This window comes from Arctopsyche grandis, chromosome 10, assembly GCF_051622035.1.
Source record: "Arctopsyche grandis isolate Sample6627 chromosome 10, ASM5162203v2, whole genome shotgun sequence".
Classification (NCBI taxonomy): domain Eukaryota; kingdom Metazoa; phylum Arthropoda; class Insecta; order Trichoptera; family Hydropsychidae; genus Arctopsyche; species Arctopsyche grandis.
The window spans coordinates 15458457-15481652 of NC_135364.1; the positions used below are offsets into that span (position 1 = coordinate 15458457).

The 23196-nt window shown below is 31.8% G+C and overlaps 1 protein-coding gene across 1 annotated transcript in view; it reads left to right on the plus strand.

The window, feature by feature from the left end:
- LOC143918179 (uncharacterized) overlaps nucleotides 1-23196 on the plus strand; it is a 174649-nt gene that overhangs the window by 117769 nt on the left and 33684 nt on the right. The window contains exon 2 of the mRNA XM_077439930.1: nucleotides 7759-7925. Within this exon, the coding sequence (XP_077296056.1) occupies nucleotides 7759-7925 (167 nt within the window). The remainder of the gene's footprint in view (nucleotides 1-7758; nucleotides 7926-23196) is intronic.

A 23196-nucleotide genomic window follows, 5' to 3' on the forward strand; every position in this document is an offset into this window, starting at 1 on the left:
CACCGACTCTCGGTCGATGTTCGTTAGCGTCGCCGCTTCCGTTTCCTAATCCACTCTACGACGAAGAAGTGTACACAATTAAAACTTTAAACAAGATTTACGCACAAACTGGATTCCGACGACCGAAACCGGAATTGAGACAAGAAAAGAGCGCAAAAGAAAACGAGGAAGATACAAAACTCAAACAAGTACCCCGTCGGTCACAATTCATATAATACATACAAGTCACCTACATACATAATATGACATTTTCACCCCATTCTCGACGATAATAAGCTCGTCGGTGATATTTATCTACGTGGGGAGATTGCCGTGGCTGTATGAATAATGGTTTGTCCCCGAGGACCTTAAACGGAGAAGTAGAGATTTGTCGGAGCGTTTATTTTTTGAAAAGAGGACAGACATCGATTCAGAAGCTGCGGGTAATATCGGAGAAATTTTAATTTGTCTTTACGATCTATGGTCACCGATATTTCCCCTAGGAGATTTGTCAATTATCGTTAATCCTTCTATCATCTTTTATTTTATGTTACTACATATTATGGAACACTTTTGGACAGTTCAATGTTGGTTCTGTTTTGTGTAAGTAATATAAATGTATATGTACATAACTATGTATGTATTAACACAATTGATGTGTCTTGTAGTTGTACAAAATTTGACAATATTATCCGACCAGAGATTATCTTAAATTATTCAATTACATATACATATGTACATTTAAATATGTATGTATGTATTATGCACACTCTTTGAAAATTCATATGAAATTATAGCTGGTTAGCATTTTTTTTATTTATAACTAGCTGAATCCGGCATGCGTTGCAATGCCACAAAAACTTATGCAATTTCCGTTCCCGTTACCGAGTCGTGGTAATCTGACTTACCCAGCGTTTAATAACGGAAAAACGCAGGCAGCGAACACATTTGAAGAAATTATTCAATTGTTTGTTTATTTTACCCTAACAACGCAGGTTAAGACGCGAAAACATTTGAAATTATAGCGTTGCAATGCCACTCATTCCCGTTTTTGGGTGATTTTTTTTACAGAAACCATTGCGGACATACACACAATAACTCCTGTAAATTTTATCGCAATCGTTTGAATGGTATAGGAACGCATACGTGACAGACAAACATTGATTTTTATATATTTTATTTTATTTTATTTTATTTTATTTAAAAAAATCAATACCACAGAGACTTGACAGGTTGCCCCAAAGCGTCAGTGTGATTATAATACAAATAATAAAAATCATAAAAATTACAAAAAAAACATCATAAAAAAATAATAAAAATCATAAATAAAAAAAAACATCATAAAAAAATAATAAAAATCAAGTAAAAAATATGTACACAAAATAAAAACAAAGAAATAAGATTGAAAAATTTATATCGTGCTATTTAGGATGTGTTCCACCAACTCAACATAACTGGCATCGAATAGGTCCAAGTAATGTGCCAGTAAGTTAAGGAGTCGAACAGCTCTCGAGAGGGGGGAGTTCATGAGCACGTTTGATTTAGCCCTAATTGGCAAAAATATATCATGTTTTCTTAAAACTCTACGATTTTCCGGGGCCCAGAATTTTAGTTTCTCCAGGATAGTGGGATTGTGAATCTCTCCTCTAAGTAATTTTACGAAATGTTTCCCAAGAAATAAATCTCTTCTCTTTGCCAGGGAGTTGAAACCCAAAGATCCCAAGACAAAGGCACTAGGGAACAGATATGGATAAAATCCAAATGTCTTCAGATATAAAAATCTAAGGAATTTCCTTTGGACTCGTTCCAACATTAGAGAGTAACGAAGTTGATAGGGAGACCATATAATGGAGCCAAACTCGAGCACACTGCGAACTAATGTACAATATAAGAGACGAATGGCAGTAAGCCCTAGTTCGGACGAATTACGGATTACGAATCCAAGGATTTTTGTTGCCCTATCACAGATATTCTCAATATGAATGTTGAAACTCCAACTATTTTCGAAGACTATTCCCAGATCAGATATAAATAATTCTCTCTGAAGAAGAGAATCATGAAATTTATACGGATATTTAATAGGAGAACGAGAACGAGAGTAAGAAATGACCCGACACTTTAGGGTATTGAAGGGAAGTTTATTAACATTAGCCCATTCATTAATAGAATTCAAATCCTCTTGCAAATAAAGAGCGTCAGGTAAATCAATTATTCTCTTATAGATTTTTAAGTCATCCGCATATAATAAAAATTTAGAATGGTGAATAGAAGATTGAATATCGTTGATAAATATTAGGAATAATAAAGGGCCAAGATTTGATCCTTGGGGAATCCCAGTAGTGGCAACATACTCATAAGAAAAGCAACTCCCAAACTTAACGAATTGACGTCGATCCTGTAAATAAGAAATAAAAAGACTAACAAGATTATAAGTAAATCCAATAAAACTTAATTTACTAACTAAAATTTTATGATCAACTTTATCAAACGCCTTCTCAAAATCAGTATATATTACATCCATTTGATTATTACAATCCAAAGTGCTGGTTATGTCACTAGAGAAACATAACAAATTGGTAATAGCTGATCTGGCCGGACGAAAGCCATGCTGCTGATCAATGAGCGTATTTTGAAAGTGATTAAAAATGTATCTGTGTAATATTACCTCAAACATTTTGGCTGGCGCTGACAAGATAGTTATTGGTCTGTAGTTCCTTACACAAGATTTATCGTCCTTCTTATGAATAGGAGTTACTTTAGAGCATTTCCATAAATTGGGGAATGAAGAGTTCCTTAGAATTAAATTAAAAATGAATTTTAAAGGTTCTAAGAGACTAACCTCACATCCTTTTAGGATGTAATTAGGGATGGAGTCAGGACCGGAAGAATAAATATTTTTTAACTTTAGAAAGCCATATTTCAGATCGGAAGAGTCAAGATGATTAATCGCTAAAGTGGGGAAAGTACATTCCGAGTCATTGGTAGGTTCCATGGAATCAGTAGGATTATTGAAAACTGATTTAAAAAAGTCGGCAAATCCATTAGCAATGTTTTGATCACCCTCTAACAATCCAGAATCATTGTACATAATGGTAGACTTTACACGATTTACACGTTTAGAATTGATGAAGTTCCAGAATTTCTTAGGGTTTTTAACTATGGAACTTTCACAATCAGCTACATAAACATTATATGCATTATTAATTAATTTCTTAATTTCCGTACGTAAAATACGGAAATTATTTAAGATAAGAGGATTGCTCGATTTCTTCCAGAGTTTATGTGTTTGATATTTACTTTTTAAGAGATTAATAATTTATTTAGTAAACCAAGGCGGATAAATCCTTTTACTCGTCACTAATCCTTTCAACCGAAAACAATCATTAAAAATAGAATATATGATGTCATAGAAATTAGAGAAGGCCAAATTAACATCTATATGTATGTACGAGTATATACATATATGAATGTATGTTGATAAATTGAGTTCAACATAATTAAATACATATTTTATTTTTTAAATTATGTTTTTTTTTTTTGCTTTAATTTGTAATTTTTTATCAAAAAGTAACTCATTGCATAATCAACTAAGAAAATAATAATGAGCGCAGGCTATCAGACAAATAGTTGAAAACAATCTCCGATAATCTACGCTCACTGAGGTGGAAAATATCATATTCAGGCATGGAGGCAACAATTTCAATAATAAGTCGGATAGCTCTTGGAATAAGAGCTATCGGATAAAGAAATGTGCGGGTAGGAGGTACAACCATCAGCCATCAGAGGATATCTACCACGCACATAATTAATAGGGACATAAATTCCCAATATATGTATATACTAGGGTTTCTGACCCGGGTCGACCCGGGACAGACATTCCCGGGAATTCACGGAATTTTTGTTGTCCCGTGTCCCGGGAATTCTTATCTTTAATCCCGGGAATTGGATTTAAAAAAATCTTGAAAACATACAACATTTTCACGACTGCACGAAGGGAAATAATAAATCAAATACACTAAGAATCGTAAAATATTCTCAAATATTAAAATCGAAGAAAGAAGAAGCCTAAAACTGATTTTTTTAACACAAATTTTAAATAATTCTGATTTTATTCCAAACAAAACAAAAAAATAACCTCGACTTTATAAAACAAATTAAAATATACATGCTGACAGGAGAAAAAACCAATAATTTAAAATAAGAAGAGGTTAGTAAAAATTGTTTTCGTCCCTTTTAACAATAAAGCCAACTTCGACCGAAACTGAAAGAGATTTTTCCATTGCTGGAAATTTTTGTACCAAATCTAGAATTAGACTTTCAGATTCTCATTTAAATATTTTAGTATTCTTATGAAGCTACTTTAAATAAGTTCACTTTTATAATTACATTTTCCAAGTTAATGGATATATTATGTATTGTTTTGTAAATAAATAATTATTTTTTTTATGAATAAAAAATATATTAAATTGAAAAAAAAAAGTTTGTTACATGTGTCCCGGGATCCCGGGAATCCCGGGAACGATCCAGGGCTCCGTCCCGTGTCCCGGGAATTGAAAAAGTCCGGGAAATCAGAAACCCTAGTATATACATATATTGGGAATATATGTATATACATTTTTTGTCGTTTAAAGAATCCTGGCCGCCTAAGTCTGGTGTTAATAAAATAGGATGATGAAGTATTTTTATACGTTCTGAAGAACTTAAAATAGATGATTTAATAGTGATATTTTTCAAAAAAACATACATACATACATATATGTACGTATTGTTCGTAAATGTAGTTGTTAAGCTCATACAATGTCTGGAAACTATCGAATTATTTTATGCATAATATGATTTAAAGTTTCCATAGAAAATTATTTCATTAAAACTTGCACGTTAGTTTGAGCTAAATTGATTTCCATTGACTTTATTTTAATCCACTTTCATCATTTAAACCCACTTTTAAAGACATTAAACTGCCCCACATAGATTTTTTCTCTTTGCAGTCGAATAATTAATGTCAAAAACACGTTCGCTTTCATTCAAAATCCGCTTTGTGTAAAATTAATATAACATTGAATACATTTGGGTCACACTCACACACATACACACATGATATTACATTTCCTTGCAAAAATAAGCAGCGAGAAGATCATTCAAAGCTCGATACAACATGATTAATGCGTTAGGTCTGATGTCTAAACTTGTTGAATTCAATTAGTTCAATATTGGCGCAAGATACGAAATTCAGACCGGTCTAAAGTAAACGTTTATTTTCGGTCGATTATTATTTAGCATCAATTTCAAACATCTACATACACAAACGCACATTCGTTTATAGATAGAGACATTCGTGAAAACTTGCCCTTTGGTCCCGTCCTTACCCTTTATGTTGGGTCTATTAGAATTTGAAATGAGACGTCAGGTACAAACGTCGTTGTGGAGCACTCAGAATAATAGTAATAATTTTTCAGCGACATTTCGAATATAAAATATGGACGTCTGATTTGGAACTGAAATTTTATATAAAATATTACCGAACGGTCGAATGCATATATTTTTGCATACCGTTAACAATTCTGGGTCGAACAATAACAGTAAATCTGGTAAGTTGAACGTTCAAGGGCTGTCTGTTTCTACGATGCCAGGTCAGTTATTACTAGATGATAGGTTGTAGGGTGGTTTATGCACCGTTGCATAATTAATATATATTTTGAAGAAGTTGAACGGAGCTGGCTGCAATCAGTTCGTCTAACGACGTTCACCATGAAAATTTAACGGGTGAACTTTGAGTTAGGAATAATTTATGGATGTTCGGGTTTCACGAATGTGCGGTCAACACATTAAACGACCTCGCCTCACATTAATTATTATCTGTTGGGAAGTACAGATTGTGTCTAGTTGGGTCGAAATGTCGGGGTGGATCTGTCAAGAAAATTTTATTTCCCGTGTCAAATTATTAAATTTTATTACATATGTACAAATGTATGTAATAAAATTTAATAAAGTATGGCTCGGTGGTTGTGTTTATGTTTAGCACCGAGAGGATACCGGGTTCGATCCCGTGCTGCTGGTAAGACATGGATATTTGTGACTACAAGTCGATCGTTTCCTATCAGAGTTTGCCAATTTATCTGATTTCATTGTTGAAGTTGAATTTGATTTATGTAGAATATGCAAAATTTATATACAAGTCTAAATCCTTAGATGTCTCTATGGATTAATAAAATAATTAATTAATTGTTAATGTCGTGTTCTTCAGCCTCTTGAAATACGGCGATTTATGTAATAAAAAAGCTGCAATGTTGGTAATTAATTGTCTAAAAAGGAACATTGGATTTACCTGATAGGCCTACCTGGTACATATCTATGTAAAATAAAATAATAAAATAATATGTATATGCACATATGTATGTATGAATATCAGTGTTTTGGGGGGGGGGGGGCAATGAGCAAATCATTAATATTTATTACATACATACATATTTAGCATTTTTTGATACGTACGTACGTAATTTGAAAAAAACATCAGCATTTCATTCATTTTTCTAAACACTGAATTCTAGCAAATGTCCAACTCTTAAAATTATTTATGATATTTCTATTCTTGTAGCTAAATCTGGAAAAAATCATACTATAGGCGAGAATTTACTTAAACCAGTTTTCTCAAAATGTTCTGGAAATGAATGAAAAAGGTGTCAAAAAAATTCCATTGAGCAATAAGAGAAGTATAGAACACTTGAGATGGCTAAAGATGTAGAAACAAAACTTATTTAAAAGTTGAGAACAAGAACATCCTCGATACAGATGGATAAATCAATTATAAAAGACAGTGAGGCTGTATTGGTGGCTGATTTTGGTTTATGATGGCTGTATTTATGGCTGGTTTATAACCTTCATTGTTTTTAGGAATTTTGTAGAGTTATATAATTAGATATATGTATATGTATGTATGCATGGAAATTTTTGAGGTACAAAATATTGAAAAACATGTGTATACGGTACATATTTATGTATTTTTCCGAATTAATTAGATGTACTGTTAATGTCTTGATCCTCGATTGACGTAAAAATCTATTTATCAAAAAGAAATATCTTAATCTATTGTCAAAATATAATAAGATATATCTAAAAATTCTCCTCTCAATATATGTATGTTATGTACATATTTTTGTACAGTTTTAGTTTAAATAAAAAGAGCCGAGTACTTCGGCAATGCATACAAATATTTATTCATAAGAATGTACATATAAAATTGTATTCTATAAAATTATATTTTATATGAAAGTGGGTCATGAATTGTATCAAATTTAAGGATTTGATATATTTTTAACTACATATATTTAAATGCGAATTTGTGTGCATAAAAAATATGATTTTTAATATTATTTTTGAATATGATACAATTTTATCTTGAAAAGACATTTATTTTGCTTAGTGACCCATTTTTCAGCGGCAAATTGTATCGTTTATTTTTATTTTAATCCGCCAATGCAATCACACTCCATACATTACGCGCAAGGACGAAATAATTTAAAATGTTATTCGAGGACGAGTAATTTTTTGCGATAAATTAAATTCAAACCTTCGGGTAAATGTTGCGTAAAGATTGAATCTAAATTGCTGACTGTAATAACAAAATTGCGTTTGGAGCCCACCCACTACTTCCAACGCATGGATACATACATAAATGAAACGTTAATTTCAGTCCCTTACAATAAAAACGCTGATTTATCTAATGTTAATTTCGTTTCACGTTCAACCCCTTATGGTTAATTTAATGCCTTTTGTTCGCAGTTGATAATGGACGTGAATGGACAAGTGGCGTTGTTCAGGGACCTTCTCATACATATAGGCCAGTCTAGAGACTCTCCAGAGCTCAGGGAGAGGATCAGAAAATTGAGGAGGTCCTGTGTAGAATCCTGCCAACACACCAGCCAGTTGATCCTGCCCAATTTAAGAAGGTAATCCTTATATGTAATTTGAAATACAATTTATATATGTGAGGTAAGGCGGGTACAAATCCAATCTGGTCTTGCTCTCAGTCAAAAATTTCAAAACTACATTTCGGAAATTTAAAAATTAGTACAGTATGAGACAAGAATCGTCTTATTTGTCAAATTAAATCAATTAATACAAAAGCAGCTTCCTAATAATAAATTGTACTTGTTAAATTATTATAGCTTTGTAGTGGTAAAAAAAATGCTGTCTGTTTTATACTTGCTACACTGTGATGGGTAGCGAGTGACCAGGATTTATATTTCATTTTATTTCTCCAAACATACTGAATGCAAGCTACTCATATTTTATGTGTACCTCATCAAAGCCTCAATGATTCGAATGATGTCATTACAAAATAAAAACTTTGACCAATATCAAAAGAAATCATTATTTTCATGGGAAGACCCTTGTACACGTGCCTCACAGATGCAAGAGAAAGAGGGAATTCAGTACACCACGCTCAACAGTCAGTGTGAGAATGATATCTGTCTTGGAATGACGGCTGATTTAGCCGTTATTTTATTAATTTATTTTATATTATTCGAAGTTTAATACATGACAAAATTATTTTTAATAATATAGCTTATATAGCTAATTTCAATAATAATTAACCGCGCAGATTTTGAATAATTTTAATTTAGTACGTACATACTTTTTAACTAGACAGTAAGGTTAAAGATACAGTTTTCATTAGATTTTTCCTTGCGAGTGATATCACTTTTTCATAATATATGTATAACATACGAGATGTTTCTTATCAATAGGCATTCATATCATTCCTTTGTTGTGAATACTTTCATAGCTAAGGAATAATATTAAATGCCTTGCATTTTTATACACAGAGGAAATTCTTCAGAAAATTTTCACAATTGAATTTTCTCACACTTATTTCCTATGGACTTTTATATCGGGATATATTTTTCCCATTTCGTAGTTTTTCCGACTATTATTCAACGCCTCGGAGAGTTTCTCTTCGCATTAAATTTGTTTACTTTTTGCGCTAATTCACCGCCTCTTCGCCTGGGTTTAATGAGCTAGCACAGTATGCAAATCGATTTTAAATGTCCTTTTTAGTGTGGTTCAGGGTTCGCACAAAGACCCTTTTGTAATCACGTCATCGTAGTGGCAAAGATTGCCTTTCGGATAAAGGCCATGACCCCCAAACCACTGCGTTTTAGTATTTTTCGGAAAGTCACGAAATAACATACAACCTAACGAACATGCGAATAAATGAAAAAAGTTTTCTATTGTTTTCCTAAAAAGGTTCTCGTGTGTACTCTTGTCGAACGGGCTGCAAATTTTAAAAATTTAACAAACTTTCGTCAACCGACAATGGAAGCATTCAAACACTTTTCGCTGCCTAGCTATTGTGAGTTTTACTCTCGAGTCCGTATTAATTTGGTCCGCCTTTCATTTATTCCCATTCATTAGAATTACGAATTTTCCGATACATGTAATGCGATACAGGTTGAAGAAATTTAATTAAAAATGAAGGGATCTTTTTCGAAAATTTCGCAATTCGTGGGAAATTTCTCGAGTTGCTTTATAAAATTCGGAGGTATTTCTGTGAATATAATAACCGGAGAACGTAACATAGTTTACCGAGTGATAAAATTACTTTCGCATTCTCTTCTCTATGTATGGGACGTTCTATATGGTTTTATTAACTTTATGCTTAGTCAAACTTTAAGTAAACGTATATGAAATTTAATTCAGATGGTATTACATTTCAAATGTTTTCCGCATTTCGCACACTAAGATTAAATTTACTATTTCTTCGGAAACCTGAATGAGTTGAGACATTTTCTTTAAAATAATTATACACACACATATGTATGTATATGTATTATCTACATATTGATGTAAATTTCGCTCCTTGAGTCACTGTACATACATATGTGTGTGTAATATTATTTTTAATAATAAATTTCTTATTATTGTTCTATATATTCCTTTTGTGGAGTGATTGGGAACATTCAAATATGAAATTGATATTAATCATTTTCATTTTTTTGTTAAAATAACGCTTGTGCTCATTAAAAAATATTAATGTGCTTATAAAATATTAAATTAGCGCGCTTATATATTTTTTTTGTCAGTATTTCCAATATACGAAAGCATAATACATATATACATAGACATTTTAATTCATTTTTATTAATTTATTCTGTTTTTAAAGTAAATCGCTTCTATATTTACGTATTTATATAATTACTATTACGTACAAATATTCAAAGTTGTGAAAACGTGTTGAATCAAATGGCATACATTATTTTAAATACAGCTATTATGAATAAAAGTTTGATTTAATGCCGTGAAATTAGCTTGATAATTTATACGTCCGTTCATATCATCTTGTATTATTCCGTGTAACCATACTCACTATGGAAATTCAAAACAATATAAGGGAATGAACATGTAGGTTACCTAATTTACACATTGGATAAGGTCTAGGTATTATTTTCGAGAACCATTCATTCGTTTTCTGCTATTAGAAGGGCGTCGCGAAAATTTAACGGCCATCAAAAGAAAATGTATGGGCGAAATCGCCGCAATTTTCCACAATTTGAATATTCATGACCGGCGTTCTAAATGAGCTAGTTTTCAAAACTGATTAATTAAACACGTAAAACTCTTTGCATATTTTTCGATAAACCCCGATAAGTCGACGTGAAAATGTTCCTTTTGCACGCTGATAATAATAATAATAGGAGTGAATTATTTCCTCGTGTCATCTTAAAATGTATTCGGTCGTATTGCACAACGAGGCGTTTAGTTAATTCTCTCGTTGCCTAATCGTGCAGAAATAAACTGATGGATATTGTGTGCATATTATATGATACGAATCCTATTATTGTTGTTATTGTGCACGTACTGACGACCTACATAGAAATACAATTCATAGAAAATTTATACATACAAATATGAATTGTTAGATATAAATGTTCCATATAGTACAATCATTATACTGAAACTAAAACAAATTTAATTTAATTTATTTAATATATTATGAAATAAATTAACGTTATAATGTTAGAACCACATATACATATGTATGTACATATCAATTTTTTTTGAAGTTTCGTTTAGATAGTTATTAGTATAGCTCAGGTCGTAGCGTAGCTTAAGCACGCAAACATCAGTTTGAAAAGTATTATATAATACATTCTTAATGGACACATTCATGTTTTGTAACGTATTCGTGATGTATCGGAAGCAGCAGCAACTGACATGATCTATTCATATTATGCACCAGTCACCGAAACGTGTCAAGCAGAATTCGATTTTCTTTGGCCACTGTGAAAATAATCACATACGATGTGACATCATAGTGGCAAGTGCACCTGCACTGAATAAAGTGCAGTGATGCGCATATGAATATTTTCAGAAGATACGACACGTACGATACGACACGACAGATACGACACGATACGACATATACGACACATTGAGCCGTATCGTCGCAATTTGTAATTTATGTATATGTAAACCGATTTTGCCTTGCACTCATTCAAAACAGGTATGAACGTACTGAAAACGTTCTGTACGGTGCTGTATAGTATGAATAGAAATAGTATTGTCCATGCAGAGTTGTGCCGAGCTGTTCACTTGCAGTGCTGGATAATATAAGCCGGCTTTGAAGCGTATTTATTAATTGAATCAAGATAATAATAACAAATAAAACATGCATATACATATGTATATTATACTATGTATGTATGTACTATTTTATATTTATATTAATCTATTTATACATATATTAATGTATTATTTATTAAAAAATATCAAAAAAATCATATAAATATATTTATATTTTTTATTGCTTTATAATTTGTCAGAAAAAAATTATTAGGTACAGGTTTTAGATGAAGATATACCTTTTTCAGCATATCCCCAAAATATGCACACATTTGTGTACATTATACAAAGATGTGTTGATTTTGCGGTAAACCAAACAACCGGAAATTATTATTTCCTTAGCGCCGATATCAGCCTTTATTTAATATTTCAGATACTGATATTCAATTCTGAAAATAAGAGCGAGCTTATGCAAACATTCAACTAGCAAAAGTCGCAGGTCGAACCTCAGCTTCCGGCTTAATCCTTGAGAATGTGAGCCAAACCTATCATATAATATGTAATGAATAAGGATAAAGCAATGGATATGTAAATGAGTCGACGAACGGGCTCAAAATTATCGGTTGCACGAATAACAAAATATGTTTCGACGAATTTATCAAAATAAAGGCCGGTTTTGTTATGTTAATTTGTAAGCTGAACAATTCGCACGAAAACATCCATTCAATAATTAACGTCGGGACAATGATAATAATCGACGTTGAAATTCGATTAGGATGGGCGGCTCAAAGGCGAGGAAAATTCGATTCGAATCTGTAGGCAGAGAGCTTTCTAATATTGACCGATAGTAGCACCTGGACAAATTTCCTTAGCGTGTCCTGGAATATTCAGGATAATTTATTATCATCTATTCTAGGGCAGATACAAGGCACGTGACAGTGCAAAGCCCACATCGTTTGAGAGCGCTAAATCGCAAATACATAATATACACAATATGTGTATTAGGAGAGGTTCGTCCTGATATGCACTTCAAAGGAACTCGACTGTTGCTGTTGAGAGATTTCCTTTTGTGGTGGTTTTCCTGTGGCGGAAAGGCCGTGTGGAAATTGGGTAGTTTTGTCGCGAGATTACCATTCATCAGAATTATACGGCGACGTGTACAATTTAGGCAATTTTTCTTCTTAATAAACTACATGTTTTTTAAATGAACGCAATTTACAGTCAAATTACGGAATTGTTCGAGTTTGACGGTTTCTTTTTATTCGCGTGCTTGAAATAGTCACGCGGTTGATGATGGATTTTCTTAAATATTATTTAAATATTAAGTATAAATATTAAGTAAAATATAAAATAAAATGTAAAATATAAAATAAAATGTAAAATATATAAATATTAAGTATTATTTAAATTAAAGGCAGTATATTATGGATTCATAAATATATACTCTTTTATTTAATTATTAACTATTACAATACGTTTATTCTCTTTGGTAATTTCTTTTGTAATATGAAAATTAATAAATTAGACAAGCAATCTTAAATTATTTTAAACTTGATTCATATATCTTTTATTTATTTTAATTTTTTTAAACAGAAACAAACAGCATTAAAACATCTACAACATATTGATAGCAAAATCATTTCTTAAAATACATACATTATGACAGTGAAATAAAATAAAAGCAAAAAATAATAGTAAGAGACATAAGATACATATACATATATGGGGTACTAAGAATAATGAAAAATAATAGAAATTTAAAGGAAGAACAAAATGGTTTAATATGAGGGGGAATATTTCCAAGAGAAGAACTGGAATAAAATAAATAAATTAAATAAAAGCTCTTCTCTTTTTAAAAAAATTATATCAGCTTAGAATATTTTTACAACTTCAATATATGAGCTGTTACAAACACAAGTGGCATAAGTCGGCTTTTCTTATTTTGAGAAATATAATATCTCGCAAAACATTAAATATAATTTTTTGCGCTTTACAATATTTAAAAATGCTGGTGGCTTGTAATAAATTTATTCTGTAGCATTTCCGAGATTCTGGAAATGTTGAATTAAAAGAAATATTAACGATTTTTAAATTAAGTAAAACAGAAATAGTATTTTTAGAAATAACGGCTCAAATCATATGAGCTGTTATGTTTGAAAGTATATATGTATGTACATATGTACATATATGAGGCATATGTATGCAGGTACATACATATATGAAATAAAATGCTCCGTAAATTTAATCAGAGTTTCTTGTCTTTTTCTATAATTAATTGGATCTTCTTCAACATATTACGTTTTCATGTAAAGTACATAATAGACAAAATGTTCATATGTAGTATATAATATTATCGCAATACGACTTCAAGAGGATGAGCAATGACAAAGGCGTAATTATACGTCAGATATGTGAGAGAGAGATACATATGTACGCGATAAAATTATCATATTTAATGTCCTTAAACGAATTTATTTTTAAAACGATTATAAACGGGCGAATCTAAGAATATGTGAGTATGTTTTTGCGTAGCATTACATCATAACAAATTAATATTAATATTATTCTTCAAAGAAAACACCACATAAAACATTCATTAACATATGTACATACATATGTATGTTATTAAATAGCGGAAAATGTTTAAATAGGCGTATCTAAACTTAAAACATTCTCAAGTAGTTCTACTCATATGTATATACATAGAATTTATTATTTGCATATAAGAATTTTATTTTCTTTAAGAATTTTTTAATAACTTGCTATAAAGCAAACTCGATTATACTAAGCTTATAATAATATTGTTTCAAAATTACATTGTTTTTTATTTTACCTAACGGAATTTCATAACATTTATTACTTGTTAGAAATTCTTGCTATTTACAAATTATATTTAACTTTGCGATGTTTCTTTGCGACAACTACGGGGTATTTTATATTAAAAAATTTGAGCTTATATTTAAAAATTATGTATGTATGTCTTGCGAACTTTTCGTAGCGTGTCGTCTCGAACCTCTCATACATATTCAAAACGGAAAATTCGGAAACGTTTTCAGTTTCCGTAACCAGGGCGATGTTTATCGACCGTAACGCACCTCAGTTTCGTTTTTGGAACAGGAAAATATCGACAATGACCGGCGATCGTCAAATAATGATAAATTTTTGAGTAACATCTGTAGGAAGAGTAAGAAAACGTGAAAGGAAAAATGACGATCGCAATAAAATGAAACGCGAGGGAAAAAATATCGTTAACTACCCTCAATGTCTTACGACCGACCGTCATTCTCTTTATGTGTCTAAATTGAGAGAAACGCGCATACATGTACTTTTTTTGCTTCAGAAGTATATAAATATGTACCTACAACAAAGAATATACTGCCCATGTATTTTTAATCTAGAATTTTCGTTATAATTAAAACACTTGGGTAGGACTAAAACCATGTACAATTTAAATTTTAATGCGAGAAAAAACGCTTTAATTGAAAGGTGAAATAATAGTTTGAGCAATTACAAGAAAGAAATTAGTTTAACATATCGAAAATTAACATATTGTGGCGTAGGGATGGGTTCAGTATCAAAATAAATTCCCAAAGTCGCTTCACAACATTTATTCAACGATCCCAGAGGTCCACACGGAACCACCATTCACTCCAGAATGATCTGATCTACCGCGTTGTCCGCCTTATAAAGGACAAGTTGCACATCACAGCTTTCCTAATCCATGAATGTGTCTATTATTTAGGCACCTAAAGGTTTACTCTCGCGAGTCTATTGCTTACGCAATCACTCGCCCAGGCCTGTGAAAACTCCAACGCATCCTTTGTTCTCGCACTTACTATCCCATTAGCCTAGTCCGGAGTCCCTATTGTTCACGGCTCCAACAAATTCGCATTCCTGCCGTACATATCTCTCCCGCAAAAATTTGAGCTATGTAACATCTCGATTTTCACTAATTTGTCTGAAAATCAGGATGTTAATTGGTATTTGTATTTGCCATGTACAATACTTTTACAATGTACTATTTACAACCATTAATCTCCTGTTATAAATAAACAATTAATAACAATATTTTTATTATTATTTTATTACATTTTATATCAGAAAGACCTTACAGGTAAACCCCAATGCGCCTTCCTGGCTAATTACAAACAATACATCATTTTTTTATTATACAAGTCGCTGATTTACGAGACACTGAAAACTCGCAAATTAACGAGAAATATATGAATTGTACATACATTTTATTGTACATTAATCATACTCAAATATTGGTGACATAGTAGGAAGGAATTTTAGCCAATTTTTAATCGGGAACCGTTTCAACAATGAAATCAGAGAAAATTGGCAAACTCTGATAGGAAACGATTGACCTGGAGTCACAAATATCCAGGTCTGACAAGCAGCACTACAGATATACTATAATTATATATACATACATATATAATTAATAATTCTTATTCTTATGATATGACATATTTCAACCGCGGCGTAGCCCAATGGTTAAATCACTGTTTATCAATAGAGAAGGTCAGGGTTCAAATCCCGGCCGAAACCGAGTAATCATTATAGTTAAGCCCAGATCGACCGTCTCCTGCTAGGATTTTCCGATTTATCTAACAAAATTGTTGTAACGGATCCATTAAAAGCAGCATCCTCCCCCTTTCAATAAACAAAGTCTATTTACATATGCTCAAACATTGCAAAGTAGCATCGTTTAAACAATACGAATTTATACAAACAACATCTATGAAGAAATTTCTGCAGCATTTTATTATACAAACCGGCGAACCTCAATACGCTGAATAACTTTGCAAGAGAAATATGAATAGCGATGGCAATTTAGTAGGAACCATTTTAATTTAAATTGGCAAACTTTGATAGAAAACGACCAACCCGGAGTCACAAACCAAGATCTGGCCGGCAGCCACCAGAGGGACCCGTGACCACTCTGCTCGAAATCATAATATACTAAGCACTACTTCACGGTGCTGTTTAAATACAATCCGTTTAAAATTATGAATATATATACATATAATACATAAATAGAAAATTGGATATTGTAAAACAAGCCACTTCAGTACTGTATATCGACATATGAACATTGTGTATAATTTAAATGCCTGTCGACGATTTGATTCATTAGCAACATTCATTATAGAAACAACTTTCCGCACAACGTTAATTTCTAAAAGGCGAAAATTTTATTCAAAACAAACGAGCGATTTTCCTTCACACACAGAGAGCGGAAGAGCGACGTGGGAGCTTCAAGTATCTCGTTGCGTCCGAATTTCCCATTTTCCGACACTCTGGCTTCCGGCGAATTTTGAATTGTGTAACACACATACGCCCTAGAATTACACACGAACATGAATGAGACTCTGAGAAACGGTGATCATATAATATTCGTAATATATAATACGTGAGAGAGAGTTTGTGTTCTTAGAGTTACGCACTCGCGTCACAGACACGTATCGCATTATTATATCGCACGCGAAATAAAACACCTACAACGTGCTTTTCGTGGAAAATTCACGACGAATTTGTAGACTTCCTTCGACACTTGCACGTATGTATGTATATTGTATTTAAGAAATATATGCCTGTCGAATGGATGTGTTTGCTTTTGAGTGTATTTGTTACAAGCCTCTTCTATGTTTGCCTCGTCTATATTTATTTATTCAAATCAAATCCACCAGTACGATGGTGAAAAATAGTCTTAAGAGACAAGTTTAAAAATTCTACAATTTTGACCATCTTGAGGTCTAATGGTAAGATGCCGTATTTATTTACCCTTCCGCCACCCTCTCTCTTTTTCAAATTAATTGTTAAAACGCCTATAACTTATTTTTTTCACACTATATCTTATAAAATTTGCATTATAGGTTCTCATTATCTCTCATATGTATATATTTTTACTTCAATTATAGGTTAATATATTACGAGTTATGAATGTTATTTTTGAGTATGTGGTTTTTCTAAATGAAACGCTTCCTATAAACAAGGCAAACAGCTACATAATTATTTTGCGAATTTATTATTGAGTCGTCGGTACTCTAAGGCTTTTCCACTCTGGAAATTGAATTTCCCGTCAATGAACCTGAAAATAAAAAAAAAATGAAAATGTAATATCAATTTTTAAAATTAACTTACCCTCCATATCGCTGTATAATTGAGTCTGGAAGAAAATGCCGTGAAATAATGCGATCTACGTGTCTGGACTTAAAAGGTGTGTATATTTAAATAGCCAATTAAATGTCGTTTCTCTTTATTGTTATTTTTTGCCTTTGTTCACCGTTTCTTTTTCTAATTGAGAACAAAGCACGTTTGAAAACGATCTCAGTATTATATTATTTCTACCTCTCGGTTTTTCATACTTTTTCATAACGATTACGTTACACAGCTTGTTTGCGCACATTCAGTCTTGGATTATTTAATCAAAACATTCGTATAAAATCACGTCCCATTGATGCTGGGAAAAAAATAATCAATACCGAAAATTTCTTATTGAGTTTTGATAAAAAAAATCAGATTTTAAGCCCATCTATGAATCCATATGTATGTATGTATATATGTATGTACTTTTTGATTTAAAAAATATTTTTTGCTACTTAATTTAATTTTATAAGCCTTCTGATATGCATACGTATTGCTATGGACAAATTTATAAGTTGTGTGCATAACGACTATTTTCTCATCGTGTAAACATTTCTAAGATTTTTTCCTTTTTACCCTTGGGATTTTCCGTTTTTCTCAATAACGTACAGCCGATATTTATTCTTTAGCAAACATTCAAATCCGTCTTGACATATTGTAAGGTCGCTTGTCTGATGTAATACAAACGATTCTGACGAAGGGCTAGGAAATAAGAGCGAGATGATCGTATTAAATTGAAATCGATGTATTTTTTTCTAATATTTTAGTTCTATTTTTAAACGTATTGTATAGTAATAATGTGCAAACATTATTCGTTTTATTATGCAACATTGTGTGTAAAATAAACTCTCGCTATAAATTACATTGCATGCAGTGCACTTTATGCAATTACATTATATGTAGTGTAAAAATATTAATATGATATTTTGCATATGAAACACATAAGCCAAAGCTAACTTTCACATTATGTGCAATTTTATAATTATTTTAAATTACTATAAATTATCAAAATTGTATGTGGCTAGCTTTGTTAGTTTTTTTATTGAAATTTCGATTTTTTCAAATTAATACTTTTCTGTATCTAAATCTAGCTTTTAAACAATATTGAGATATATTGAAACAATATTTTGATATAATTGAAAAGCCTTTATTGCATTATATTAATGATAAAACACTTATATGTATAGAAAATTATATAAATATATTATGTACATTTCATAGCATTTTATAAGTATGATTTTGTTAATTTAATTTAATATAAACTGACACTGAATTTATTTATATTTACTAAAGAGACGATTTGAAAGCTTAGAAAAGTAGACGATCGGGCTTTCATTCTTTTTGCATGGAATATTATTTAATTAGCAAAGTAAAGGTTCCCAGGAACTCGAAGCACATTAAATTAGATATTTTAGTTCAGTGTTTTTGTTGGCGACTTAAAATAAATCAAAGGAATCCTCTCCTTCTCGCGTACATAGTCCGAGGGATTAAATTGAATCATTAGCGTCGGGGGAAAAGCGTCGGAAAAAACAACCAGTTTGATATTTTTTTCTTACCCATTAGGCACCGTTTTAATGCCACTATTATATAGACCAAGGGGTCATAAAGTGTGTCATAAATGGTATCACGCACAGCGGCAAAATGAGAAATTACACGGGGCGCGTTCGACGCCCTAGGGTTGAGCTAAAACAAAAAGAAAATACTAGACCTTAAAAATTGCACTAGAAAAATCATGCAAAACTGGATAGAGAAAACGTTGAGTTGAAATAAAATAATATTGCGCAATAATAAAACAATTTAACGTTATAAAATTCCGGGCACTCGGTTTTAAATCGCGCCATTTGCTTAAACGAATCGTATTATTTTGAGTTTAGTTTTAAGGCACGCGAATTTTCCGCGGTTTTCCAACGAACAAAAGAGAGAGAGGTGGTCTTTTTGTCCGAAACAACACTTAGCGAATCGTAAAACGCGAGAAAGTTATAAAATACAAATATAGCGATCTCGCTGTAAACGGGGGGTCGACTATTTGCAAACGATTTCGTTGTAAGGAAATGCACGCACGTTGGACACATTTTCCCCAGTTAGAATATTTGACGGTAAATTTCCCAAGAGTCATTTTTACAGTAGGGCCGTTAAAGCAAACATCCTCTCGCCGTGGCTAACGTTTTATTTTATTATTACTGGGAAAAGTTTCAAAAATTAGCGAGAATATTTTGCAACTAGGTTCACATAATGTGTGCAATTATTTTTTACCTCCACGTATATGAGAGCACACAGTCGTAAAACCTCGTACATATATTGTATATTCATATGATGTGTGCTATTATTATGTCGTAACTTGTGATAACCAGTTTTTATTTGAATGTCTAGGTTTTAATAAGGTCAATGTTGCACACTGTATATGCCAAATGCAGTTAGAAGATATAGGGTGGGTAAATCAACTGCTGAAAGTTTAAATTGCACATTGGGTCGCAATTTTAATACACATAAATGTTTAAATTACGTTCTTTTGATCCAGAATACTTAATCAAAATATTTTTTCATTTTAAATCGATAATTAAAGCTCAGTTGGTAAAACATATAAATGTACTAGCACAGCACGGCAACTACACGTCAACAGCAGTACGAAAAGTATTCTTTGATACATTTTATATAGACAAATTCATGTTTAGCGTGGCGTAGACGTAACAACAAGTAAGAGCAGTAGCCGGCAAAATCTATTCATACATTACAGCAGTACATGTTATGTAACGTATCAAGCAAAACGGGTTTTCGTTGGTCACTGGAAATATTCACACACAACGTGATGTCATAGTAGCGAGTGCAAGCGTGCTATGCAATGCGCATGCGCATATTTTCGGAAACGTCATATTATAACTTTGAGTCAACGATACAACGCAAGCAATATTGTGCTGTATCGTAACACTCTGTAATGTATATGTAAGACGATTTTGCCTTGAATTCGGTCAAAATTGCCAGAACCGTGATGAGGTGCTGGATAGTATGAATATAAACTGTCGTTTACGTGAGCTGCTGTGCTGTGCTGTAGACGTAAACTGCTTGATAGTATGAATAGACCTGAGACTGAAAAGGCTATTCTCAGTTGGTAAATTTTGAAATTATTTAGAGCATTATTATTATTAATTATTTGATTTAATAATTTGAGAAATAATTACATATATGTATATACATACATATATAGCATATTGGTAAAATGCGTACATACATACATATTTTAAAAAATACATACTTTTTTCATATTTTAAAAAATACATACTTTTTTCATATTTTAAAAAATACATACTTTTTTCATATTTTAAAAAATACATACTTTTTTCATATTTTAAAAAATTACGTACGTACATATAGTAAAAAACATTTTTATTTTAGATAAAACATTTATTTATTAAAATATTTTTAGTTCTTTACCGAGAGACTTTTTTTTCTACTCTCCTCATTTTAATTTCATTCACGTCTAGGTTTTTGTTCGCGATTAATATCTACAGCGCGAAACTTTAAAAATACATATATTTGTATGAAGTGTGCACAAATGTGTAGTTTTTCACGTTCAAATTTTAAAAAACGGGTTGTTCCATTCAGAGATTCGAAAAAATGTGTTAGAAATTTTTTCACATTTAATTTGATGTATTACCGTCTCAAGGGAAATAGCGACGGAAAAGTCTTTATAAGAACAACAAAAAAAATCCTTGAAATTTTCCAGCGTCCTAACAGTCATTTTATTTTAAAATTTGAGGCTATCCTTGAAAACTTTACGCGATAAATTTTTTAATCTTCAACTACCACAATTTATCAAATATTATTTATGAGATTTTATCCTGCCACCACAGCCAAAGAATACTTTCCATTCATTTGAAAAACTCATTTTCTTTCCATAACTCCACGCTCTTTCACACCGATGATTACATTTCATTACAAATTCAATTACGATATAGTTAATGTGATCGATAAATTAACATGATATTCCGTGGCCAATTTGCAATTATTTACATACGCAATTAATACAATATGCAAATACTCGCTTCGACCGACACAGTAACGAGTTTTCGTACATCGATTTAACCTTTAACGGCTGAATTGTATACATATAGATAGATATTCATGATTTTTTGCTTTGTATTTATTATTTGAGTTTCGTAGACTATTTCAGTGGCTTTGATCGTCGTTTGTGTCGGACGCGCCTTAATCTGTGACGAGGGCAGCTGTACCGTTAGCACATCAAAGCGAGTGCTCGATCTATAAAGAGAGAAGACGTGGTGTTTGTACACGATTTTCGGTAGACCCTGTTTATAGGGACAAAGGCCCTTCGCTTCAGGGAGGTGTCGACAACGGGTCGAATATTGTCAATATACAACTTGTACTTACGAGAACAAGTCCGTCTGTTGCCAAATGTGGACTTTTTCACACACAGATAGTCGACAAAAGAGCAATAACAGTTGCGAAGTCCTCAAACACTCGAAAACTTCACCCTCTGTGGCTCTGCCAAACTAAATAATGGCTCGATTTTATCTCGAGTTTCTTTATGTGTAAGCGTTGATACCATATTGAGAATTTAATTCCATACTATTTTCATACAATACAAAAGCACAAAGTTCAATGATGTGCTTAAGTGATATTAAAAAAGGGCGGTTAACCGGTTTCGGTGTAAACGATTTTAGAAATACTAAATGATAAATATAATTTAGAAATATTAAGACAGAACACTGTCCACCCAACTATCTACGAAGAATTGATCCAGACTGTCTTATTTTTTTTAACATTACATATAACATATCTCAAAAGTATCTACGAGTACATATAAGCGTTCCACTTTAGTATATTGTTCAATTTTAACGAAAGGGATCTACATCTAGGTTTGTTAGCAAGGAAATTTAAATACACTATTCGAAGTAAATACAGTGGTAAGCAAAAAGGTGAACTGTTGAAAAGTTTGAGCCATGTACATACATATTTATGTATGTATGTATATATGTATGTACCTATTCTAAAGAGACCTTATTGCCCAATTGTTCGGCAAGATAAGCTTCTGATTAATTAATGATTCATTATTCTACTTGTAGTTACATATTCACATGTAAACATCGAAATAACTCAGTGGTTAGCGTGTAATGCTTTCAATTAATAGGTGATGGGTTCATTCCCTTGCCTGGTGTTGCTGGCCAGACTTTCGGATATAGTATGTGATTCTATTTATTATAGTTCAATTTATCTGATTTCGTTTTTGAAACGATTCCACCAAATTGGCAACCTATCTGTCTCTTGCAAATTCGAGCTTATGGCATCTCGAATTTGTTGATTAGCATATAAATATGTTAACCACTCACATGTTAAATGTATGCATTCCCCACGTAATTTTCTGTATAGAATTTGTCCATAAATGTCTCTATGATACTGTACATATATTATAGTATGACAAATAAGATTTTTCATGTAAAATAAGTATTTTCTGTATACTACGTCCGTTACAATGTGAAAGCAAACTCA